At 37.0% G+C, this 26,843-nt stretch overlaps 2 protein-coding genes across 4 annotated transcripts in view; one reads left to right on the top strand and one right to left on the bottom strand.

The window, feature by feature from the left end:
• LOC139950763 (chromodomain-helicase-DNA-binding protein 4-like) overlaps nucleotides 1–19,834 on the top strand; it is a 38,029-nt gene extending 18,195 nt beyond the window's left edge. For 2 of the 3 annotated variants that reach the window (XM_071949564.1, XM_071949563.1), the window contains 18 exons: nucleotides 116–260; nucleotides 789–952; nucleotides 1,666–1,861; nucleotides 2,142–2,231; nucleotides 2,546–2,613; nucleotides 3,219–3,352; nucleotides 3,696–3,840; nucleotides 4,207–4,518; nucleotides 5,304–5,499; nucleotides 5,972–6,695; nucleotides 6,817–6,949; nucleotides 7,623–7,818; nucleotides 8,858–9,042; nucleotides 12,588–12,768; nucleotides 13,665–13,826; nucleotides 15,054–15,124; nucleotides 16,127–16,177; nucleotides 16,362–19,834. In XM_071949564.1, coding sequence (XP_071805665.1) covers nucleotides 116–260; nucleotides 789–952; nucleotides 1,666–1,861; nucleotides 2,142–2,231; nucleotides 2,546–2,613; nucleotides 3,219–3,352; nucleotides 3,696–3,840; nucleotides 4,207–4,518; nucleotides 5,304–5,499; nucleotides 5,972–6,695; nucleotides 6,817–6,949; nucleotides 7,623–7,818; nucleotides 8,858–9,042; nucleotides 12,588–12,768; nucleotides 13,665–13,826; nucleotides 15,054–15,124; nucleotides 16,127–16,177; nucleotides 16,362–16,412 — 3,204 coding nt within the window. In that variant the 3' untranslated portion in view covers nucleotides 16,413–19,834. The remainder of the gene's footprint in view (nucleotides 1–115; nucleotides 261–788; nucleotides 953–1,665; nucleotides 1,862–2,141; nucleotides 2,232–2,545; nucleotides 2,614–3,218; nucleotides 3,353–3,695; nucleotides 3,841–4,206; nucleotides 4,519–5,303; nucleotides 5,500–5,971; nucleotides 6,696–6,816; nucleotides 6,950–7,622; nucleotides 7,819–8,857; nucleotides 9,043–12,587; nucleotides 12,769–13,664; nucleotides 13,827–15,053; nucleotides 15,125–16,126; nucleotides 16,178–16,361) is intronic. The other variant, XM_071949565.1, reaches the window with a different exon arrangement.
• A 142-nt stretch (nucleotides 19,835–19,976) lies between these two features.
• On the bottom strand, nucleotides 19,977–26,669 carry LOC139950764 (large subunit GTPase 1 homolog). Its single transcript, XM_071949566.1, has 13 exons — nucleotides 26,453–26,669; nucleotides 26,097–26,223; nucleotides 25,520–25,637; nucleotides 24,991–25,077; nucleotides 24,579–24,726; nucleotides 24,203–24,373; nucleotides 23,344–23,922; nucleotides 22,820–22,921; nucleotides 22,216–22,358; nucleotides 21,687–21,811; nucleotides 21,326–21,405; nucleotides 20,712–20,858; nucleotides 19,977–20,442 (listed from the first exon to the last, which is right to left on the bottom strand). Exons 1-13 carry the CDS (start codon nucleotides 26,546–26,548, stop codon nucleotides 20,197–20,199), a joined length of 2,169 nt encoding a protein of 722 aa, XP_071805667.1. The 5' UTR covers nucleotides 26,549–26,669; the 3' UTR covers nucleotides 19,977–20,196.
• Between the last annotated feature and the right edge of the window lie 174 nt (nucleotides 26,670–26,843).

The raw sequence follows: 26,843 nt of genomic DNA, 5'->3' as shown, positions 1-26,843 counted from the left end.
GATAACTCCGACATCAGCTGGATCTTTGTTTTCACTCATTTTGATTTTAAGAATGTTAGAAGAGCTATTAGATGACCGTTTAATGATAAACCATCTTATGCTTTTCTTATTCCAGGTTGCTAAGAAGAAGATGATGTTGACTCATCTCGTGGTTCGGCCAGGTCTTGGATCTGCAGCCAAAGGAGCCATGTCTAAGAAAGAACTGGATGATATTCTTAAGTTTGGTACGGATGAACTCTTCAAAGATGAGCTCAAACAAGGTGAGAACTGGCGCTACCTTTGGTCTTGTTCCCAATGTACATCAGCAATCCTGACCATGGATCCTCTTTACATTTGAGAATGCCACAGACTATTTTTCTTAGACCGTGTCCCAACTAACGTCTTGAGTAGTGGCTATGGCAAGATTAATACGAAAGCCTATTCTTTAAATGCCCACAGCTGTAGATAAAATAAACCACTTGCATTAGCCTCCATCCCTAAGGTGAAACAATGGAAACATCCATGCGTGTCCACACTGCGCACTTCTTTCAGCCAATGGTAGGTCTTCATTGACCTTTGTGAGGGCGCTGTTTTGGGCTTGTGATGTCATATGCAAGTGGTCTGTTGCTTCATTCTACAGCTGAGATCTGCAGGACAGCCATGGGAGATTGTGATGTGTGGTGTGCTTTTGTTGCAGTTCGACAAGAGTCGACTTTATGATTGCTTCATTCAGACTTGCTGTTTGTTTGTATATTGAAATGATGAACTGGAGTTTTTGATTTGTGTTTTTATTGCTTTTCTGTCTTCAGATGATGGCAATGAGGGAACAATCACATGGGACGATCGTTCTGTTAATGATCTACTTGATCGTACTAAGGAGGGTATTGAACAGAAAGACATGGCTGATGATTATCTTAACTCCTTCAAGGTGGCTAGTTATGTCATCAAGGAAGAAGAAGAGGAGGAGGAAGAGGTAAGATAAGATGCTAGACAAGAATCTGGGCTATGCGATAAGATGCTAGACAACAGTAGATAAGATGAAATAAGATGCTAGACAACAATATATGCATCTGAGATAAGATGATGTACATCGTTACGTGCATCTGAGCCAAGATGCTAGACAATATTATTAAAGCATCTGAGATAAGATGCTATACAACAGTAACAAAGATGAGATAAGATGCTAGACATAAATACATCCTAAGAAAAATTGTCCTGCTCATGTTTGAATCTGAATGTACATCTCTGTTTACATTTGGATATTAGTTTGGACATAGATTACAAACTGGCCATAGTTAGGTTGGGACACTAAGAGATATTGGTATCCTAATAAAGGCTTGGCCAGACATTTACTCTAAACCATAAGACAAGATTTGGGGATAAATTCACTCTATTTAAGTTCTAGCTATTCACCTCGACGACAACAAACTGGTTGATTAAATAAGTAGTTCCTTTACTGCAATTATAAATCCATCCAGAACTTAAAATAAATTCAGAATTCACACCATTTTACCCCAGTTTTGTTCTTTTTTTCCAAAATTGCCTGAAAATAACTCATTTTTTAAACGTAATTAGCAAGAATCGTTGAAAATTCTGTTAAAAATCTTTCAATAGTTTCTCCTTTATGCAAAATTAATAGAATAGCAAACCCCTTAAATTACGCCATTTCCCCATTTTTCTGACTAGCCGGAAGTTGAGACGGAAGTCATTAAGCAGGAATTGGAGCCTTCCGACCCTGCCTACTGGGAGAAGCTTCTTCGACACCACTATGAACAGCAACAGGAAGATCTTGCTCGTACCTTGGGCAAAGGCAAACGTGTCCGCAAGCAAGTCAATTATAATGATGCTGGACAGGATGACTCAAGTGGAATGAGAGGAAAGGGTATGTACAATAGTAAAATATTAGACACAATCCAACAATCTTACCCCAAAATGTTAGACAACGATTTAGTGAAACAGGCTTTAGAGATTGGTCCCAAAATGTTAGACAGCGGTTTAGGGAAACTGTTTTAAAAGTAGACATGGTAGAGATCGTTCCCAAAATCTCAGAAAAAAGATTCATATTTGATATGATTGTTATTGGTTCCATTCTGATGTTTTAGTTGGCAACAATTCCTTCATTTCAATGATATAAAATGCTTGAGTATTTTGTTTTTGTTTAGGTTGGGATAACAAGTTGAGTGACAACTACAGCGATTACTCACACTCAGACAACGAAGAAGATGATGAAGACTTTGATGAGAAGTCAGAATGTGAGTTTCACACAATCCTTTTTTCCCCTTTTTTTCTTCTGATTTTTGTTATTGTTTACATGTCTTGAGTCATACTCGGGAAACGCTAACCAAATATATCTGTCTTTGTTTCTGTACTAATTTTTAGAACACTTTACATTGATTCAGGATTTGACAGAAAAGTGAAGCAAAATTAAAGATATTCTTCTTAATCACTTCCTTGCGGCAAGTCTTATACATACATACCTTATTGTAATTGTAGTAGAAGAAAATGATACAATGTTGACTTGAGTTTGACCTGTACCACTTTGATTTGTTTCTTCTCATCATCTTAGTACGTCCAAGACGTAGAGACAGAGACAAGCTGCCTCCTCTCCTTGCAAGAGTTGCTGGTGCAATCGAGGTAAGACATTTTCATCGAACTCTAGATGTGGGATATTTGTTTTGTTTTACATTGATAATGTGATGAGCAGTTACTGTATACTCTCTACTTTCCAGAGTCCTTTGAAAAATATAATACTCGGGTTGGATTCAAACCCAAGGCTATAGGAAAGTTGGGCTAGCAATTATTTGTCTGTTCTCGCACAGCTATCATCTAGTGTAATGGGTGATACGCCATGTATTCAGACATACAGTAATCCTTGATCACTATTTAAGTTGACTTTCCATCATGAAAAGCTCAGTTACGCAGTGACCAAACACTTGAAAATCATCACAAGTTGGATTGTGTCCCATCATGAAGAGCTCCAAGGCTCGATTTCACAAAGAGCTAAGATTGATCTTAAGTTTCAATCAATTTCAAACTGTAACGTCAAGGGTGATGTCCACAGGCAAACCACTATGATAATACCAACAACTCATCTTAAGATGAATCTGAGTGCTTATCATCTTAAGATGAATCTCAGTGCTTTGCTTATTCAAGCCAAGGGGAGGTATCCCTAACAACACTTCAGAAACGATTAAGATGTAAACAGTTGGATTTAAATTTAAAATCTTGTTGTTTTGTAGGTTTTAGGTTTCAACACTCGACAGCGTAAGGCATTCTTGAATGCCATAATGCGATGGGGAATGCCTCCTCAAGATCCTTACAATTCCCAGTGGTTGGTTCGAGATCTACGCGGTAAACCTGAAAAGCATTTCAAGTAAGTACACGTCTCGTAGATATGTTTATCAGAATGTTGTGTCATGTATTGGCCGATCGGTTAAGCAGGTCTAATTCAAGTATGAGTTCCTGTGATGACACTTGCTTCACTATAATTGCTTCTCTTCACCCAGGGGTATAAATGGGTACCTGTGAGAGTAAGAGTAGCTCAGAGCTGTATACTCCCCAGGGAGTTTAGATAGAGTACATGAACGGTTGGCTCAGTGATCAGGGCACTATTGTAAAGTGCATTGATACTTTATTGTAAAGTATTCTTTTTAAAATGAGTTGTTATTATCATTGATTGGATCATGTAAAGATGATATTTATTTTTGTTAAATCAGGGCGTATGTTGCTCTCTTCATGCGGCATCTTTGTGAGCCGGGATCTGATGGGGCTGATACATTTGCTGATGGAGTACCAAGAGAGGGGTTGTCAAGACAACACGTACTGACTCGTATCGGAGTAATGAGTCTCATACGCAAAAAGGTAAACTTGGCTCCTTCAAATCGGGGAGGGGGGAGGGGGGGGGATATGCGTTTGTTTTTGTCTGTAATAGTACAGCTCTTATCCTGTACCTAATGGATATGGAGCCACAAAAGCAGACATACAGTAAACTTCTGATCATATTTTTTTTTTTTTTTTTTTTTTTAGTTTCTATTCTAATCTATTATGGAAATCTCAATTATGTATTGACCAGATACAATCTTTGTTGCAAGAAAAAAAAACCCATGCTTGCCTCTTTTCCATGTCGCACAATAATGTTTTTTGGCCCCTTTCATACTAAATTCAAACTTGATTAATTGATTTCCCACTTACTAGATATGTAAAGTCTTCATTATTTCATGATTCTAGGTGCTTGAATTTGAGCCAATCAACGGAAGCATCAGTGTTCCTGAGCTCGTTCCTAACCCTTCAACCGTCATGGACAACTTTAAATCCGATTCTCGTAAGTCGTCTCGTACAGCTTCTCCAGCACCAACCCCAGGCAGCACTGATTCCCCGGTTCCCACACCAGGTACTGCCGCATCTCCAGCTACTACAGTAGACTCTAAGCAAGAAGACTCGGAGGGTGTCGTTGAGGTAAATGATAAAGATGCAGGAACTACTGAGACTAAGAAGGTAACAGCTGCTGAGGATGAGGCTAAAACAAAACCAGAGGAAGAGGTAGGTGTTTTTTCTACTGAGGGGTTCTAAGATTCTACTGAGTGTTTGTTGTATTTATTGATGTGTAACTTGTGCTTTTTTTAATCACTTTGTCATTGAAGTTGTCATTGAATTTGTGCTATATATTTTAACATTTTATACAGTTTGTCTTGTGTTTCAAGTAATTACTGGTGTGTTTATTACTTAGTTTCGAGTGTGGTTTCTTATAGTTGTCAATGTCTTGCATTTTATCTGCTGACAAGTTTTTAATCAATTCATGGTTGTTGAATTTTCTTGATTTATAACTTTTCCTGCTTGTCTTTGTATTGTGTCATGTGTTTTTATAAAGTTGTGCGTGTTACCAGCCATTTGTCTGCTTATAGATTGAGTCTGATTTTTCTCAATTGTTGAGCTGTTCCTCATTAGTGAAAGTGTTTTATATCTATTATAACAGCTGCTCTTGTATTCATTGTCTCTAATACATCTTTGTGTTATAACTTGTTAAGTTGTAATCTGGGATTAGTATCTTAATGCGGTATTAATACATTTTATTTCTAATTATTAGAAACTATTTAGTGAGTAATGTATTGCTTACAGTTAGAATATTCATGTTAAAATTTGTAATATTTTATCCAAAGTATTTACAATTACAAATATTTTTCTTTTCTTTGTAGATGTTTTTGTCAACTCTGAAAATGTGTTGCACTTATATTATTGTCACCATGTAATGATTTTATAGAAGTAGAAACCCTAATTTAAAAACTGAGAAAATCTGGAACTTAAGATTATTTTGATTTTTCTACCAGGAGAAGAAGACTGATAAGGAAGTTGACAAGGATGTTGAGAAGGAATCAGAGAAGGATGCAGAGAAGGAGGTTGATGAACCGATGGAGGTTGATAAGAAAGAAGAGGATGGAGATAAGAAAACTGACAAAGAAGAAGAAGAAGAAGTTGTATTGGAGAAGGAGGCGACAGATAAGAAGCTAGACATAGAGGAAAACGGTTGGTTGAATATGAGTTTTTGGTGGTGGTTTGGGGTTTTTGTTTTCATTAGAAACCTATGATATCACCATGAACTAAAGAGATGAAAGTTTCCTTAAAATGACTTACTCTGAAAACAATGGAGTGGTCGCATTGTCTTAAACGGCCGTTTGTCCAATTAAAATGGGCCTCCTTTTTTTTTGGGGGGGGTGCTTTGTCTGTAATAGTACAGCTCTTATCTTATACTTAATGGATATGAAGCCACCAAGGCAGACATACAGTAAACTTCTGATCATATTTTTTATTTTTGTTTTTAGAGTTTCTATTCTAATCCATGATGGAAATCTCAATTATTTATTGACCAGATACAATCTTTGTCCAAGATATATATGACTGTATATTTAAAATAGCCAGCCTTACAACAGTATGGCTCATTATAACTTACTCTGAGTTTTGCTTTTGATCACATTGGATACATTGTCTGTCCGTACAGAACCCAAGGAAGATGAAGATGCAAAGAACAAAGATGAGGAGAAGATGGAGACAAACCAAGATGATGCCACGGAAAAACAAGAAGAAAAGGTCACAGAGAAACCAGCAGAGAAACTTGCAGAGATATCATCGGAGGAAAAAGAGGACGGAGAGAAGGAAGGAGAACCCGAGGAGAATATCAAAGAGGATGAGAAACTGAACGTGGAGGAAACAAAAGAAGACAAGGAGAAAGTTGTCTCTAAAGATGAGGATGAAGAAAAGAAAGACGCTGAAGAGGTAAAAGAAGACACAGAGAAGCAGGAAAAGAGTTTAGAAACAGACAAGAAGGAAATAAGTGAAGAAACAAAAGATGACATCGAGGATGAGAAAGAAAAGGATGCTGTGGCCAAAGACACTAAAGTGGACACTAAAGAGGACACTAAAGAGGACACTAAAGAGGCCCCGGATGTTAAGAAAGACAGTAAAACTGAGAAAGAGGAAGATAACGATGTCGAGGAAGTGACGGAAGTCAAAGATGAGACAAAGAAATCTGATAAGAAGGAAGAGCTGAAGAAGATAGAGAAGAAAGAGAAGCGTCTGTTTGTGTTTAACATTGCAGATGGAGGTTTCACTGAGCTTCATACTCTGTGGTTGAATGAGGAACGAGCAGCCAAGAGTGTTGGGGAGAGAGCGTCTGAAATATGGCATCGTAAACATGACTTCTGGCTACTCAGTGGCATTGTCAAGTATCCTTTTTAATCACAATTGGGATTATTTTCTTGTGCTTTTTAGTTTCAGACAGGGTTGAATATCATATAACATGCAATTACAAAGCAAGTTGTTATCCTTAACCATTATCCTGACTAGACATGGCTATGGAAGGTGGCAGGACATTCAGAATGATCTATGTTACGCAATAATCAATGAGCCCTTCAAGGTGGATCTGGGCAAAGGAAACTACCTCGAAATCAAGAATAAGTTCCTTGCTAGAAGGTTCAAGGTCAGTGGAGATTTCACTTTCCAGAGTCCCCTGGGGTCGAGATTGATCTTAACTGCCAATCAATTCGGAGTTGCTAAGTAAAGTGTGATGTCACAATACAAATCACTATGGTGATACTGACAATTTGTCTTGAGATGAATTGATTGCTTTGTGAAATCGAATCCTGGAATCATTGACTAAATTGCCTGCCAACACCAGTTTGACCTCATCTTAAACACCAGCTTGACCTTCTCTTTAACACCTGAAGTTACTGCACCGTGTGACCTTCACATTCAAAGGCATCTCTTGTCACCAAGATGTTGGAAATCAAGACTCGTTCAAAATGGCATCATATTCTCTTCAACATTTTTGACAGCACTAAAACCTTTTAGCAAACAAGGCTCTTCACGGGCATTCTTGAAAAAAATGCATCTTTGTGGGAGAATTTTTTTGTTCTTGCCTTTGTCCTTGCATCTACCAGTCTCCCCATAAATCTACCAGGCTCCCCATAAACTTTGATTTGTACAATAATTCCTGGTTGAGCACCCTGGTCTTTAGAAATTCCATGTGATGACCTTTACTTTTCTAGAAGTGTGTGATTTCCTTGCCTAATATAAAATGTCACTGCAGGTTCTTCTCCTATTAAGGAGATGTTGATTGTGATTCTTTTTTTTTATGTTTATTTATTTTACAGCTTCTGGAGCAAGGCTTAGTAATTGAAGAGCAACTCCGTCGTGCAGCCTACCTCAATCTAACCCAGGACCCCAATCATCCAGCGATGGCACTCAATGCTCGCTTTGCTGAAGTAGAATGTCTTGCAGAAAGCCATCAACACCTATCTAAGGAGTCACTTGCTGGTAATAAACCAGCTAATGCTGTCTTGCATAAAGGTCAGACATAGTTCTATATTAGGGAACAATTTTCATAAAGCTGCTTAAATAATTACCTGCTTAGCAAAGATTAGCAGGATACCAGTTAAAGATGATGCATGTGACATTTTGCTGGTTGCTTTATTCTGGTAAGCATTATTTTGTTATGCTTAGCTATTTTTGGTGATTAAGCAGCTCTATGAAATTGGACCCAGTTAATTGTTACATAATTTTAGATTGATGAGATTGGTGTAACCACTTTCCACAAGTATTACTAGATCATAATTTTTTCACAGTTTTTCAGAACTTCTGAGAAAAAAATTGTTGTTGAGAATATCATTGTCACAATGTGCAATTTAGTTAAAATTTAATGATTTACTTTCTGAGTATATTTTAAATATTAATTGATATTTTCTATATAACTTTTCAAATTTGATGAGGTATTTATTCCTGTTGTACTATTTGTGCCGTTATAGATTTTGTATTGTCAGGATCACTCACTGATATATGATAGATTTTGACTGTTATACTCAGGCTTGTTGTGTTCAGTCCTACAATGTATTTAAATTTTTAGTTCTCAGTACATATTGTTCATGTCTTGAAAATTTAGAAAAAAGATCCACAGAGTCAAGTTAACCAGCATCTGAAAATCTGCTTAGGGATGTATATGACATCAAGTGGACACATTTAGGTTGGAATTTGAATGATACGAATCTTTGATGGCAGTGAGTTTTGTCCCGATTATACAGTGCTATAACACACATCGACATCGGTGTATATAGGTTAAACCAAAATGAATATCTTTTTCAAAATTTAATATCTATTAGATTGGTGTCCTGTTATCTTATTGTCATTCAGCTGTTATGCTGCGATGTTTGATATTATGTAATATTGAAATATCTAAGTAAGAAATATGAGGGGGGAATGCCCTCTCAATGGTTCCACATTCTTGGTGAGAGATTGAACTTGAATCTAGAGTAGTTACTCCTGGAATTTTGGGTTTGATATTTTCTGCTACATTTTTCGTCTCTGATATTCTATTTTCCTATCTCCATAACAGTATTGAATCAACTGGAGGAACTCCTGAGTGATATGAAATCTGACGTGGCACGTCTACCAGCTACTCTATCTCGTATCCCTCCCGTCGTTGCTCGTCTTCAGATGTCTGAACGTAGCATCTTGAGTCGTCTTGCCAACCGAGATGGACAGTCCACACAGGGTCACTCCTCACAACCTCCACAACAGGTAAAAAAGATGTCCAAATAAAAACATGAACCTGGTTAATAGATGTCATTGACCACCATCTTTGATGTCAAATAATGGAACAATGTACACGCTGCGCACAACTCTCAGCTAATGATGGCCTTCAATACGTGCATGTTTCATCAAAGATGGCGGTTAATAGATGTCATTGACCACCATCTTCGATGTCAAATAATAGAAAAAGTGTACATGCTGCGCCCAACTCTTAGCTAATGATGGCCTTCAATACGTGTATGTTTCATCAAAGATGGCGGTTAATGCAAGGGGTCTATCCAACGGGTATTTAAAACAATAAATCAGATTGTGTGTTTTAGGGTGTCTCTAGTATTTGTTGTTTGGTTTTATGACAATGATAGCACTTCCTTTTTTCATGAGTGGGATTTTAAATGGTGTTAAATGTTCATGGGAGGCAAGGTTATTTGGATTTGTTCATCACAGGTTAGTGTAGTCCTTGAGATTTGTAGATTGGCTTCAGGTAGATGCCACTTTGTCTTGTACCCTGTATGCACAAGAAATCTTTGCTACTAATTATCATTATGCAAAAAGAGGGATCTGACTACTTTAGCCTGAGGCATTGTTTGAAATGGCAACTGTGGCTGCGGCTGTTACTATGTTTGTTGCTATCCAATAAGCCCTGACCGTTACTCAGTAGAATGAGACAACAGTATGAAGTACATGTAAATGAAATGGCAACTGTGGCTGCGGCTGTTACTATGTTTGTTGCTATCCAATAAGCCCTGACCGTTACTCAGTAGAATGAGACAACAGTATGAAGTACATGTAAATGAAATGGCAACTGTGGCTGCGGCTGTTACTATGTTTGTTGCTATCCAATAAGCCCTGACCGTTACTCAGTAGAATGAGACAACAGTATGAAGTACATGTAAATGAAATGGCAACTGTGGCTGCGTCTGTTGCTATGTTTGTTGCTATGCAATAAGCCCTGACCGTTACTCAGTAGAATGAGGCAACAGCATGAAGTACATGTAAATGAAATGGCAACTGTGGCTGCGGCTGTTGCTATCCAATAAGCCCTGACCGTTACTCAGTAGAATGAGACAACAGTATGAAGTACATGTATACACAGATTGATACTTGCTTTATTGGATTATCATTTAAACTGGGTTTATCCCATGTAAATGTGACCAATTTGAATTCCTTTGATACATTGCTAATATTTCACACCCTTTATAACCTAAACCTACTACCACCAAATCTTTCCTGTTGTTTCTGGGTGATGGTTGCTTGAGTTGAATGGATTCAATAACTTATGGTCAATAACGTTCTAATTTCATATTTAGCATCAGGGCCAAATTTCATGGCTCTGCTTATTTCCCAATTCTGCGCTTACTTTTACCATTCTTCGCTTACTGTGCAAGCGCCAAATTTCTGCACTAGCTGTGTAAGAGAAGAATGCCTAGTAACATGAAAGCTTGACTTAAGCTCAGAATTTGCTGCTTCCCTAAGCGCAGATTGTTTGTTTACGGTAAGCAGAGCTATGCAATTTGGCCATAGTGATTGATAACCAATAAGTCTTTAGTCAGCGGTTACTGATGGGAGTTAATCATACTTGGTTGATTTGCTTCTAGTCAGTCTATTTAAGATGATTTCCTTCCTTCATGGTAAGACAGTCAGCCAGAGGGGTATATGGGAGTCTTGTCAACTCAGCTTCTAAATATCAGCAGATTTGAACAACTTGTTTTCAGATCTTAGCTGACCATTTGGTCTGTGATTTCCAGAGTTGCAGAGTTTTTGTCTTAGATATTTTATACTTTTAATAACAAAGCAGTCTTTGAACAATCTTTTGTTTGTGACACCACCCAGCTAGCCAGCATTGTTGTTATCCAAACCAGTTGACAATTGCAGAATGGTGCTTTGGAGGAGTTCATTAAACTCAATAGGGTAGTAGGAATGACTAAAGGGAGTTCTAGTCTTCTGTTCTTTTACCTTTTTTTTTTTTACAAATTCAAACTCTTAACTCAAAATGTCAGTTACTGAAAACATGCCTAGCAAGTTACTCTGCCGAGCAGAGCTCTGTTTAATCAATGACCCCAGGTCAAAATGGTGAAAGCATTGACCCCAGGTCAAACAGGTGACTTCAATGTTTTTGTTTTTCATTTTGACGTAAAACGGGCTTAGCTCCAGTATTAATAATACAACTGTAAAGATTTTTCTAAGGTGAATGTTTGCGTTTTTATCTTATTTATTTGTGATTTTCTTTTTTAAATTTATTTATTTGTGGTTTTTTTTATAGGGGGGGGGGGTGTAATCTAAATTGATCTTAATTAAAAATTATTGATTCTTTGGAGAGTTGTCGAGCAGTATTCTCCAATAAATATTGAAGTTTAAAACAAGTTTTAACAAAATTTGGATTATAAAAATGATTGATGAAATCGTGAGAAAATCTTTTGTTGACAATGTAGAAAAACCTTGATTTAAAATTTTAACTATTTAAGCCCGGCTACTAGTGGTCTTAGTTTTTGATTATTCAGAGATGATCTGAATCTACATGTAGATGTATTGTGTTATTATTATTTCTCTAGAATTATTTTTATTTATATTTGGGTAAACAGTAGATAATTGTCGTAAAGCTGTATGTATAAACAAGAAAGTGCCAATGTTTAAATGAACTTAATCTTTTGAGTTGAGGCAATTAAATGGTATTTAAAATAAAACTGCCTGCCTTTTTGGTGCAGGTTGTTAAACTTGCCAGCATGCCAGTGGACTAATTCCTGGAATGAGTTAATTGAAATCACAGGGTGATACGATACCCAAGAGTAAACTTGGTGTCTTATTTTGGAGTATAAATTCTAGTATTTATCACTATTTGTAAGATAACTGTAGGGTTTATGTAGTACTAGTAAATGCACGATTTATTGACAGCTGTTTCCCTTGATTTGTAATCGTCGACACGTTGACCAGAATCAATTGATGTGATGATAAATGACTGTATTAAACGTCGTGAGGAGTGATGGTAAACAAGTATTTGCAATGTTTCTAAAGATGTGACTCATTTACTAACCAGCCAGGTCAACTACTACATTAATAACAAGAAACTCACTTATCACAAAACCTTCTTGCCTGCTCAGGGCAACAAACACCATTTTTAACTTTGGTTTTCCAGAAATACTATGACATCATTTTGTAAAACTAAAACACTACAGTAGTTTTTATTCTGCAACTTATAATAACATAATATTTCATATAATGAGTAACACATTGTTGGCACTTTAAATGTATTTATTGAGGCAGTATACACCACTGGCAACAACAACAACCTAATGGATTAAAAATATACAAAGTTGAAGCACTGTATACCTTTTGGGTTGCAGCGTAGGAACAACGTTTCTGATTACAAAGACAGTTAGTTGCCAATGGTCTATAAAGTCTTATCACTCTTAAAATAATAACAACACCAACTGTACACTGAAAACTGAATAAATAGCGCGCAGTTGACGGCACGACCAAACCAAAGACCGATGTTGATCTGGCTTTTTCTTTTCTGGTCTGTCCCTTTGTCTGTTCAGATTGCTCAACCTCTATCCCAGGGGGTGAGCAAGCCTCCAGCCGCGTCATCTTCATCTTCGGCTGGTAATCCATTTACCAGTTATAGCACAAAGAGTGGTGGGAACCAACAAGCCAGGCGGCCAATCATTCACCACGGCCCGGCTCAGTTCACAGGCTTGCAGCAGAATCATTATGGACAGAGTAAGCAACCCTTTTCATTGACGTTAATAAGCGTTGAAAGCCAAATTTCATAAAAGCTATTGAGCACATAAAATGAAAATTATGCTAAGCATGACAAGGTTATCAGTCCAGATTTGTGACACAGTTCTTATTCCTGATGCTCTGCTTGTAGGTTGCTAAGCAACTGGAATTTAAAGTAAATTTTTGCTCTGGTCAGCAGTCTTTATTAAGTTTGGTTCTAATTACAGCCATTTTGTTACATCCACATTGTCATGGTGCGCAAGTGATTTATACTCGTGCAATCATTCTAAAGTTAAGAAGTCCCGCAGCGAAGATAGCTAAGAATCCAATAAGTAAGTTATGAGATGTTTGTAGACTTGGTTTTACAATGGCCAAGTTATCAATTATCCTATTACCTTCATGTCCTTGAGAAAAGCCCAACAGCCTTTTTTAGTAATACTTCCTAATACGACCATCCTCCACCAATCCTCCCCCACCCTACAAAAAGATTTATACAAATTAAGAGAAACTATAAATATAAATATGAATAGTAGACTTTTCGGGTACAACCCTGTGTAAAGATCTCTTTTGAGGAAGTGTTGGTTCTGAAAAGAGCCGGTTTGGTCTTGATGTTTCAAACAGTATACATGTACTCAGCTCGTCTTCTTGTTATACAAATTAACAAACATTGATATGGTGTACCCTAAAGCACTCGAGTTGTTTCCAGAGTACAATTTAAAATCAAGAGTTGAAACCAACGGTTCTTTTCAGAACCACCCCAACTCATTAGAGATAGTCATTACATGGTGTAACATCACAAACCTTTCTATAAAATCAAGGCCATTCAAAAATGAAGCTTTGATATAGCTGGAATAATGGAACTAAACAACTACTGTTCCTGTGTGTAACTGTTTCAGCGATTCAAACCATACCACAAGGTAATGTGCAAGTCCTACCAGACCCAACAGCTCACACAGTCGTCTTGAAGGGTTTGCCTAGTACCTCAACTACTCAACCCTCTGGAAGTAACTACTACACTACAATGCTTAGCAATGCCTCAAGCGCCATCTCAAATTCAGGTAGGGGAGTTTCTATGAAACTAGTGGGGGAGTAATGGGGTCAGGGGTAGGGAGTTGTTGTGTCGTGTAAAAGGGGCTGTTAGAATTGGGAAAGGGTCATGGGTAGGGCGAGGGTAAATATAAGGGCATGGCAGGGAGTTATAAGGGGGAGGTGGAAGGGGAGGGTTGAAGAGGGAAGGGGATCATGGGTGGGGTGGGGTAGACTGAGAGTAGGGCAGGTGAGGGAGTTACTAGGGGAGGTGGAAGATGGCCCTTCCAAGTGGGAAGGGGGTCATGGGTGGGGTGGGGTAGATTGAGAGTAAGGCAGGTGAGGAAGTTACTAGGGGAGATGGAAGATGGCCCTTCCAAGTGCCTTGAACATTGAAGCACGATGTAATCCCTGTTGATTTCACTGAAAGCGTTCCTGAAACAATCTATTCATTGTCATGGTTTGCCTTGGTCTTGCAAAAGTTCCATCAATTTAAGATGATTGTTTGATTGGCAGTAGATTTTACTTGAATGATTTTGGTGTGAATTTGTGTGCAGTGCTTCCAATTATCTTTGTCATAATGTATATCCTTAAAGTGCATGGTCCTATGACATTGCTACAGTTTTGCACTCCATTTCATGTACAAACGTTGGATTTGTGTTCTCCTTATTTTATCCCCCTTGTAAAGTCAATAAAGATCTTGTTTACTGTATTGTGTGTGCTTCAATCCAGCCTAGTGTTTGTGTTTTCCAATCTGATTTTGATTTCTTTTGTCATCCATTTGCACTTCTTTTGTGTTGGTTTCTAATGTCATTTCTTATTTAAATTTCTGTCGTAAACTGCTCCACTTATTCACTGTACTCTTGAAAAAGTAATAAAAAAAGGGACAACGTTTCAAAACAGCATTAAAAATGTCACACAAAATAATCAAAGTAAAGTATTACTGGTCGTACATGACATGATAGTTGTGAGCTAGATCCATACAGAGCTTGGTTGTTTCTGTTGTATTTTTCAAAAATGAAAAGAAACATTTCAAAATGTTTGTCAAATACGGATCTTTTTCAAAGAAATTTTGATTTCTCTGACATCACTCCTGAAAGCTTCATTTCTGTCTGGATAATATTTTACAGTATCAAATGACAACTGTGTTGATGATTTTTCCTAACTACCGCTTTCTCAAAAGTGCAGTGACATTGACCCTTTTTTTGTTTTTGTTTTGGCCCCTTTTCCTAATTGCCGTTCCCCTACTTTGTGTTCAGTTGTGGTGAGCAAGGATATAATGGGCTTACTACCTGATGCCCCTCATAAGTCCTCACGAGAAAAGCACAAAGTAAGTTTCCCCCAAAGAAAGTGTTTTTTAATGGAAGGTTTTGTTCCAAGGTATATCCATTTAGGATATTGAACCTATTAAGGTGTACCTATTTGGGATGTAACCGTTTGGGCTGTAGCTATGTTTGATAAATTTTGTTTGATTCACCAACAAATATACCCATTTGGTTTTTGGTTTTTTTAAACCCTTTTGAAATTCAGCAGTTTTTTTTTTATATATAAACACATTTTAAAATTTATCATGATTATGCACTTTTATAATATGTCTGTATTTGCATAATTGCACCCATTTGAATTATTCATGCACACATGGTAACCAATACTCACTCCTAGTGAAAACATTTGGGATGTCAAAACTTTCTTCATCTCTGATACAAGAACAACTATTGTTCCCCTAGTTAGAGATTAACAAATCTAATGTATTCGTCATTTTGTGTCTTCTGTTTATGCTAATTGGTCTGCTGTACCTTTGTTAATTTTCTTTTTTTCTTTTGCTTTGATATGTAAATATCTACCTTTCCAAAACACCCATGTACCCAGGTTTATCTGATTCCCTTTCATTCATGTAAACATGTTGTTCCTATTTACTACCAATCCATTACCACCAACATAGAAGGGTAAAATATTATAACACTTCAGGTTGAGGATGGATAAACAAAGGAGTTAAAACATGTAAACTATGTAAATCTGGCACTTGTTGGAAATAGTAAACTAGTATTTAAAGTGGAAGTAACTAAAGCATAGGCCGAGATATTAATTGGATATGATATTTGATTCATACTGTATGTATATGATAATAAATACTTACCTTTCGTTGTAGGCCTAAATTATAAAAGCTCTTAATATTCTCATTTACTGATGAACGAATAAAACCAGTTTGGATGTTTATTGGCATGTTGTGGCAGTGCGGGGTTTGGCATGAAAGCATTTTGTCTCGGCTGTTGTATTAGTTTTTTTCAATCAATTGATGAAAATAATTAAAACTTAATTTCTCTTTGCTCAGGGTCATCATCGTCATCATCACAAGTCAAAGGGAAAGACACAAAGCAGAGATGTAAGTTACCATGACTACTGTCATCTTTAAGTTTCCTTTGTAGAGCATACGAAATCAGATCCAAGTAAAATTTCTATAAATTGACAATTTCATGAAAAGAAAACTAAACAGGTTTGTACCCTTACCATTTTGTATCAACTTTTTATTGTTAACTTCACATTTCAAATTTATTCTTCAATTTCAGGAGCACAGAAATTCATCTAAGCATGCGGCTTCTTCTTCCACTTCACTTTGACCCAAAAATGTCTGTGCCTGATGAAGATTCACTTCATGAGATTCTATCTAGAGCAAGAAGACAACATTTACAAGATGAAGAAGAAAGTTTAGGGATATTTTGATGACTCAAGACATTGTTGAGACACCCCATGTCATTTTACCTTGTACAAGCCTGAAGCTTCTGCAAAGTTGAAGGAAATAGGCAAGGCAGGAAATTAAAAAAAACTTTTGTTCAAAAGACATCTTTTGTTTGCGTACAATTTGTTGTTATTTATGTTCAGAAGTATTTACTGTGTAACAACAATGATTGCTTCTGACTAAGAGCTTACTAGTATGTCATTATTCCAAGTTAAATTGTTGACTCAATGACCAAACCTCTGAATCTATACGCTTCTGTGAACAATCAAACAAGTTTTGGTTGGTAGAATTTTATGCATTGTGTTCCTCACATTATCTTGAACGCTCAAATTAATGTTTTTGTTGGTACGATCACAGACCATAGGATCTAACGAAGTTGATATAAATGTTGGAATCCATCTTTTATGCGATGTGTTTTTTAAAACCCACCATTATTTTTGAAACCCACCTTTTTGATTTGCTCAAACGTCTCACGCACTGTTTCACAAACTTTTGACAGCTCTATAGGGTGGTGGTGGTGGTGGTTAGGTTAGGTTAACTAAGTGCTGCTGCTGGTTGTCCGCTTACACTCTTTGAATCAAGATAAGGTACAACATTGGTACTATTAGCTGCTACTCACAGGCCCAATTTCATAGAGCTGCTGCCTAACCACAAAAAATGGCTAAGCATAACAGATATATGCTTACCAGAAAATTATTAAGCAATATTTTCTGCTTTAGCAGCTCTATGAAATTTGGCTCTGGTCTGAATCTAGAAATGTAGATTAGCAGCTCTTCTCTGTAAAACCCTTTCTATCCTGGTCTGAATCTAGAAATGTAGCTTAGCAGCTCTTCTCTGTAAAACCCTTTCTATCCTGGTCTGAATCTAGAAATGTAGATTAGCAGCTCTTCTCTGTAAAACCCTTTCTATCCTGGTCTGAATCTAGAAATGTAGATTAGCAGCTCTTCTCTGTAAAACCCTTTCTATCCTGGTCTGAATCTAGAAATGTAGATTAGCAGCTCTTCTCTATAAAACCCTTTCTATCCTGGTCTGAATCTAGAAATGTAGATTAGCAGCTCTTCTCTGTAAAACCCTTTCTATCCTGGTCTGAATCTAGAAATGTAGATTAGCAGCTCTTCTCTATAAAAACCCTTTCTATCCTGGTCTGAATCTAGAAATGTAGATTAGCAGCTCTTCTCTGTAAAACCCTTTCTATCCTGGTCTGAATCTAGAAATGTAGATTAGCAGCTCTTCTCTATAAAACCCTTTCTATCCTGGTCTGAATCTAGAAATGTAGATTAGCAGCTCTTCTCTGTAAAACCCTTTCTATCCTGGTCTGAATCTAGAAATGTAGATTAGCAGCTCTTCTCTATAAAACCCTTTCTATCCTGGTCTGAATCTAGAAATGTAGCTTAGCAGCTCTTCTCTGTAAAACCCTTTCTATCCTGGTCTGAATCTAGAAATGTAGCTTAGCAACTCTACTCTATAAAACCCTTTCTATCATGTGAATAATAATACGTCAATTTGACATGTTTTTCACTGGCAGAATTCAACAACTCAAACTATTATTTGTTTTCAGAAATAGAGAATTTGATTTGTTTTCACTGGTGCTGTACCATATCTTTAGACGAACCTCTCGGCTTTAATGTAAACTGTTTTTGTATTATATGGATGTGAATGCTGCAATGATAGTAGTGTGTTCAGAGTATTTTTGTTAAAACTTAAATTACTATTAACTAAAGACAATAAGTCTAACACTTTAAAAGCAAGCGTCTGTTTTCTAAGAGCTACTAAGCTGATGATATTGCTAAGGAGTTTTGCAATATGGAAACAGATTACCAGTTACAGCTCAATCTGGTGTATACGAAATCGTGACTGGTCTCCGACTTATTCCTGCCAAGCATGTTGCTTGGCGAGAGTTTTGGACTTGGTAGCTTTATGAGATGAGATGAGACGATGTGTGTATAGCAAGATAACATAGTTTAACAATGGAGCAAGTTGTCTCCATGCATGTCGTTAAAGTTGTACCAGCTTTCGTATTTGTATTTGTGAAGTTTAAATTCTTGTTAAATCTGGTCTCAGAATAACCCTCGAGGCGATTTCACCGTTGCTTTTTAAGGGCCCAATATCTTTTGTTCTTAAATAGTTCAAAAGGCCTACCACAAACACTTTACCCTACAAAACTTTTATAGAATTCACTGAGTGATAAGAACTTCAATTATAAAGGGTTTCAACTTGGAAGAATATTTTGATGTTATGAAATGAAAAGACACATGTATTACTAACTTGGTTCTTGGAAGTATTTCCAACTCTGTTAAGCTCACTTGTTAAGCACCTTTAATGAGCTAGTTCTCCCTAAGATAATATCACAATTATGACATTACCCTCCTTAGTCAAAAACAAACATTAATCATAATGTGTATTCCTTGGTGTTAAGTTGTATTCATGTTCAGGAGTTGGGAACAAAACGTCCAGTTTAACATGTATATATTGATATCTGTGTTTTTGTCCAATCGCTCGTTTTAAAGTGTATTGGAATTTGCATATTTAATTGCTTTGCATTATTTTTGTATGAAAATTTAAACAGTTTGTGAGAAAAGTAAAGGCGCAGACATTTCCTAAGGTTGTTTGAAGACCAAATTTAGTGAGAAATTGTTTAATTTACCACTGATAACTATAATACAGGCCAAATACTAAAGTGTATCCCATACAGCAAGGCTGACATTGGAGAAAGAAGAAAATACTAGAGCCCATATTTTTTGAAGTTGATAAACAAAAACCCTCTAAGCAGAAAAATGTCACCAGCCAAAGTCCTGTGTAATTTCTGTTGCAATTGGTGGAAGACTTGTAAATATTGGCCTAGGAATATTTTCTGCTCAATATAAAAAAAAGTCTTTTGAAGTTATTCCCAGTATGGTTTATGACTGTGCTGGTTCAGGGCAGTTTGTGTTGAAGCTTTGCAAAGAATTATTTCTACCATGTAAAAATAATTGGGCTCTAAAAATATATCCCAAATAAAATGAACCAAAGTTTAATATAGTCTTGTAACATCTGCATTATTGAAATATAAAGACCAAATACACAATCATTCAAAGATAATACAATCTTAATAAGATTTGTTGGGGTTGAATGATTACCTTTATTACAGTTTCACCTTTATTACAGTTTCACAACAGAAATAAGCTTAAAAATTGTCCAACTTATTTATTTTTGCAAGATAGTGTAGGTATTTATGCTTTTGTACATGCTCTGTAAAGTCCCACGCGTCTTCTGTTTGTTGAGCACAAATAAACGAGATTTCAAAAACTGGAAATCCTACATAAATCTTTTTATGAGTGACTTATAATTTATAGTGTTGAAAAAAGTTGTTTACAAATTCATAATTTGTAGTTGTCTTTGAAAGTGTGAAACATAATTGGTAACAATTATGAAAACTAACAAATGACTTTAAATCTAAGGACCTTCTTTTTCAATTTAATAACTTCATACCTTGACCACATTTTTGTGACTGTCGGGTGACTGAGAAGCAAGATAAACTTTCATGCCTTCATGATTTACTACCAATCAGAAAAAAATATTTAAGGACTTTAAATCTAAGAGCTTTCTTATTAACTTGATACCTGATTAGTTTTTTTATCATGTGACTGCCACATGATCATGTCACATGACAATACAAGAATAAACTTTTAAGTCGCATCAAGGTGACCATAAACTCGTCTTAGTTTTTCCCGCTTGTTTCGGTTTCCATGTTTCTTCCAGGGTTTATCAATCAGACGCTGTTGGCTGGCTGATAACTCGGGACCTTTAACCTCTTGACTGTTGACACTACTCATAAGTCCTCTTGGACCAACTGCTCCTACTAAGTGAGACTTGGTGGTCTGTTGTGAGAAGAAGACTTCATCCATCTTACTAGACGTGGGCTGCTGCTTTAACTGTTAAAATTGCCAGAAAAATATGACTATAAGTTTCTTGTTTTCATATCTGTCAATAAATCAGCCAATTTTTAACCGCTGTCAATTGCTTCTGACTAGATTGCTTTATACTCAAATCCTGACAACTCAACCACTAGACTTTAAGTCAACCACTCGCCCACTCAATCATAACAATTGGTACTAGTTATTAAAAGCAATGGATTTATAGATTAATGTAACTCTGTTTAAGATAGAAAATCAAATCATCTGGAAAGACAAACTGGACTTACTTTGGTTCCTTCATCAGTGATAACAGGTCCTGACAGCTCTCTCCTAATCTTGTTAGGATCTCCATCAATGTTTGCTCCATCTCCAGAAAATGTCTGGAATTCAATCTCATCTATTCCTGGTGGAGGATGAGAGTACAGCAGCTTCCCCTGAAGGCAGTTCAACAAAAGATTCATATTCTATTAATAATCAGACATTAGCTTGAATTCAATCTCATCTATTCCTGGTGGAGGATAAGAGAACACCAGCTTCCCCTGAAGGAAGTTCAATAAAAGATTCATCTTCTATAAATAATTGGACATTAGCTTGAATTTATTGACCGTAAAGACATCACTGTAGTACGGCGCCCTCATGACGAGGTTAAAGAAGGATGCTCATTGATCATCCTGTGCACTGCATGTACATAGCTGTGGGTTTCCATCGTTTCATCATTGTATTACAACTTATTATAATAGATGTTAAATTTGCATTGGAGATTGCAAGGGTCGTGGGTTCGAATCCCACTCGAGTATTATGCCTGCAATATTTTTTCACAGTACTCAGGAAAGTACTGAGTATACTGTGTTAACACACATCGGTGTATGGGTAACTTCTTAGAATGTTGGAAGTTCCGTACCTTGACATAATCTTTAAGAATAACTCTAGCAGCTCGAGGGCAGTCAGGTAAGCCGTGGTTACTCATGAAGCCTCTCATATCTAAAAGAAATTAATTTTAAAAAGATTAACAGTACAAAAGTTATTTTTTTATTTTGACAATCAAAACAAGTACATGAACATTAACAAAACTCCCTGATAAATGCAAATTTGTTAATTTCACTAAAAGACGACATCATATTTGCTGAGAGTTTTCTCAGGTTGGCTGATGTCACATTCTTTTCTTATAAATATAAATATATTTATAAGAAAATAATGTGAATAAATCAAATGTTCAGAACTTTAACTAAGTATTCTGGTTGTGATTTTGAGAGGAAACTTACATGCATAAGCGTTGAGGAACTCCCTAGCTGTTGGTATTCTGTTCAGATCTTCTCCTTCTCTTGGGTGAATGATGTTGATGCCGTAGAGACTGTTTAAGATGTGTCTTGGGATTCGCTGGCAGATGTTTGTCTCAGTCAAGGAATATTCATTTAAACCGGTTTAACATACACAACTTCATCGGACTTGGAATCAGCAGCTTGTTTCATGCATTTTTTTAAATGTCCAAGGATGCTTAAGGCACATGTGTATAAACAGCAAAACTATTTTTGTTGGTTTGACGAAAACAAGTCTCCTAAAAAAAAAGAATCTCTTAGATTTTAAATAACATAAAGATTGTTATTTCTTTATTGACACAATTTTAATGATTTGCGCTGCAAAAACTTCTCGATCCTTTAGAAAATACACTTTTGCCTACGCAAGTTTTTCTGCTATAATAAGCACACAACATTGCTTACCGGTAATTAGTTTTACACAATGGGCCCTGCTCTGCCAAGGCAATGATTTCAGAGTTAATTATTAAAGGATATGAGTGAGACTGGCGGGATGAAATCTCTAAGATGGTCAATGCAGAGGATGCCACTAATAATCATCTCTCCCTTAGACGACACCATGGACGGCATGACTAGACCAGGACAATCACACAGGCATAGTGTAGGTTCAACAAACAGTGTCTGTAGGAAGAACAAGAACAAATATAGGAGGGTGTGTTAGCGAGATAGGGGATATAGGATGGCATGACCAGACCTGGACAATCACACAGGCATAGTGTAGGTTCAACAAACAGTGTCTGTAGGAAGAACAGATGCATGTAGAAGGAATGTAAAAAAGAAATGTTCCTTCGCTGCATTTTTTAGCCTTCCCAGTGTTGCCCCCCCCCCCACCCCAAAGAAAAGAGGGCAGAGTTGTGGGAATCATTAGCAACGAAGCAGATTGGTTTGTCAATAAAGGTTGATAGACTTGGAGTAAGGCCTGGATTAAACATAAAAGGAAAAATAGTGTAAACAGTTTGCTCTGTTTGTTTGACAACTTAAAGGCTCCAAATAAATGATTGCTGTGATTTTATTTCTCCGCCCTCACCTCCTGGAAAAGCAGAAATGTAAATTGCAAATTCCCTGAATCTACAATGAATTACCTGGAAGTGTTTGGTCCGTCCTGGTGTGGCTGATACAGGAACTTTCTTTCTCTGTAGGATTGCATTGATGGTAGAACTCTTCCCAACATTTGGATAACCGACCTGATGATTACATCATGAAAACAGTAAATGTGGAGGAATCATACAAAGAGCGCATCAATGCAAAGAAGTAGTGTCTTTCTTGGTTTGTGTAATAACTTAAAAACAAAACCATAATTAATACTAAAAATGGTTTGACACTTTTAAATAGTCTATTGCAAAGATTTAAAAGTAACTTTTGAGTAACAACTGTCTGTAAACCCAATCTATAAGATGATTTCAATCTAGAAGAAAATATCAATCTAGAAGATGATTTCAATATAGAAGATGATTTTAGTCTAAAAAATGATTTTAGTCTATTAGATGATTTTAGTCTATAAAATGATTTGAATCCATTAGATGATTTTTGTCTAGAAGGTGATTTCAATCTAGAAGATGATTTCAATCTAGAAGATGATTTCAATCTAGAAGAATGTATTCCTTACCATTCCAACAGTCCAGACCCCTTCTTGTACTTTGGGTCCCTTGTGAAGATCATAAAGAAACTGAATCAGCTCCTCCCCTGTCAGAAGCGCACTACTATTCACCACTGAACCACGCCTAGTTCCTTCTACAGAGCCACGCCCATCTTCATCTTTGGGCTCGTGTACATCAGTCATGTCACACTCATTCTTGGAACTGGATCTACTTTTATTCTCATCTCCCTCTTCCATATCTTCTTCCTCATGTCTACACCCGTCTTCATGACCACACCTCTTTTGAGGACCCGAGTCACTGTCGGTGAATCGTACAGTTTTTGATGAAACTGGTCCCACAGATTGACCTTCAGCGCTATTTTCAGACCGTGACTCATTTTGCTCATCTTGGTCAGCAGAAAGTTTCAAATTCTCTACTGTCAAGCCATCACTAGATACGCCAGTTCTCACTTCACCACAAGGAGTCGTTGTTTCTAATCTGTCCTCTATCGATGCATCATCTGAATCTGTGTCTTCAGAATCTGAAGATTGATCCTCATCAGAATCTTGACCCTCAGCTTCAGGAGAATCTTGATTCTCTAATGCAGCCTGGAGAACAAATAATACAAATATTACTGCCTGTATTTATGTATACGTGTTTCATTAAAACTGCAGAGCCCTAGAATGTATGGTTTATAATGTGTCTGCGCCTATACTGTTCAATGGTTTGTGTACATTGCACGAGATCCAGACTTTATCCGTTGTTACATGTGTTTTATTGTGCAAATATAGTGAAATTTGTGTTGTTTTAGTGCAATGATTTTGTGTTTTAACTAATCTACAGCTCTAGATGAAGACGGCTCCTAAAGCTCCATCATCATCTACTCACCTCTTCCTTAAGCCTCTCTGTCTCCAAGACAGCTGACCAGAAGGCTACCCTTAGGCCCTGTTGAGAGAAATAGTCTGCCCATTGCTCCCTCTGCTGCTCTGTAAGCAAATCAGCCTTGTTGATCAAAACCATATTCTCCTTACAGCTACCAACCTCCTTCACATATTTCTCCTAATTTTTAAAAACAAGCAATATTAATTTAATTAAAGAATGTGGTCAACAAATTTTCAAAGGCCAGTATACACACTTGATGTGACTGAAGATAAATATAAACTAACAAACTTGTGAAAGATTAAGCTCAAGTCATTCATAAGAAAGTAGTTGGAAAACCCCTGCACAACACCCGAGACATTTTGAAAGAATTTTGAAATCTCACCAGATCTTCACATCGGAACAGTAGTGGATTACGAGCGTCAACAATCTGGACAATAATATCACTACGCTCAGTGACTCGCCATAACTGGCGCCAGAACTCCAGGTTTCTCTCAAACGGTGTCAGGACTACATGCTCCTTTTCTTGCAATCTGAAGGAGTTTGAAAATTGAGCAAAACTAGTTATTAGACAAACAATAAATATAAAACAAATTCTCAAGTGATTTTTCTACAATGTGGCCTTCAAAATCCTTCCATCTATATTACTCCACACCAAAATGTTTGGACAGGATTGGAATGCATGACCTATGACCCCTAGGGGTCACGTTTTACCAACAGTTGGTTCCCAGATGATGACTTGGGCAGAGAGAAATAATCACGAAACATATAATTAGTTGCTTTGTCTTCAAACTTACAATGCAAGTTGACGTCGCCATTCAAGGAATGCTTCTCGCTCGTTTAATGCAAGCTGTTCCTTTGTCATGCTGGCATCCCATTGTGGTCTGTAGAAGAAGATAACAACATGCAATTATAATGGAGTGTTTTTCATCTTGCCGCTTATTAGGGTTTGAGGGGAAATTTTTTACCTGTTAGCTGAACATAGTGAGATGTCAGAGTGTGTTACTTTGACAACAAAACAACTGACAGTTCGAGATTTCATTTGAATGTTTTTGTTATTGTAATTTGGCAAAGAAGACACACTTTAACAGTGTGTTGGGAAAATTGAAGTGAGGTACAATGGAAACTGAAGTTATTGTTGTCTGAAAGACTAGAAAATGTTGAACTGTTGATGACCATTTTGAAAATGTGTAGCATTAGAGAGGAGACCCAAATGAGTAATGAGTAATGACTACAACTTTTGTAAACATAAGGCTCATCAGCTCATGGGGAAGGCTTAGTTTTCTTGAAGTACTCCTTGGTCACATTTTATTTGTTCTTGTATACCTTCTTGGGATAGACAGAAGTTTTTTGTTGAGTTCTTGCGTCTCTTTGATGACTTTGGTCTCCTCAGCTGAAGGTAGACCAGTGTCTGTCGGGTCAACCACTCGGATGTTTAATCTCTCTGTTAATGAAGGAAACATTTTGAGAAAAAGAAGAAAGCCATTTAACAAAAGAAATGTAGCACCTGTTCATTATTAATTAATCATAACAAAAAATGTTTGGAATGCAGTGACATGACAAAGAAGACTATAGTCAAGTTCAAAGGGGAGTCAGATTGGCTCAAGGGTTCTATCATGCCTTTCACCTCCGACCCCAATTTGAGCTCGTACCACAGCCTTACATGTTAGTTTGGTTATCAGGCCTTATCCGCCGACTGCGCAGGTTCTCCTTTTATAGAGGGTTTCCTCTCAGTGATGTCTCACGTCTAGAATTTGAATTTGTTTAGTTTTTGTCTTCTCTACAGAAAAAGGTTGGCCTGATCCTGATGTTTCCGGATGATTTGCCGACAATTTAATTCAGATTCAAATACAGATACATTTAACTTTTAATTAGACCTTTGTAGACTGGATTATAAAGTTACCTGCAGTGAATTCCGTGCCAGCGAGTTCAGCCGTGGTGAGGAAGTCATCAAGATTGCTTTGCTCGGTAACTGAGTTGAGGTTGAGACGTCCCCACTCGACACCATCGTTCAAATCACTGGTATGCAGCTGAATAAAAACAGTGACCAGGACAATCAGATTATTTTTGTATGCAGATAGGACAATCCCTTCGTATTAAACCATAAAATCAAATAATTAAACTGACCATTAATTGGCAAAGCGTGGACCAGGTCGAGTTGTCTTCGCAATCACTCACAGTCACAGTTCATTTTTGTTAGAATTTTTAATCGTAAATATGAATGAAAAACAAGAATAACGAAAGTTTACTTGAACTCACCCAACTGTCATCGCCATCATTTCTGCGCCGTTGGGAAGTCTTAAATCTATCCTTTATGATACTCTTACCCAAAATGTGAGATTTCTTTTTGCCCATTATTTAAAGAGTTCCGTATTGCTGATGTAGAAAAAGTACGTGGTTGTGCAACACATGGCGATGTTGTCACCCGAGTCCAAACTCGACTCAGCACCGACAGCTGGTTCCCAACCTTAAGGCTTATACAATGCTGACCCGAACTCGATTACCAGTGATTTTTGTAGACATTAATTATTCTCTCATATTGAGGGCGCTGTTTACAATTTCTAATGGTCATTTTAAAAATTGAAGAGAAAAGTTCCCGCGGCGACACACCCCCCTATCCCCTCCCCTCAGCTTATAGGAAAGTCTTAAT

The sequence above is a fragment of the Asterias amurensis genome, chromosome 18 (genome assembly GCF_032118995.1).
Source record: "Asterias amurensis chromosome 18, ASM3211899v1".
Lineage (NCBI taxonomy): Eukaryota > Metazoa > Echinodermata > Asteroidea > Forcipulatida > Asteriidae > Asterias > Asterias amurensis.
Note: the sequence above shows the minus strand (reverse complement) of the source record. Positions and strands in the feature narration are given on the sequence as shown.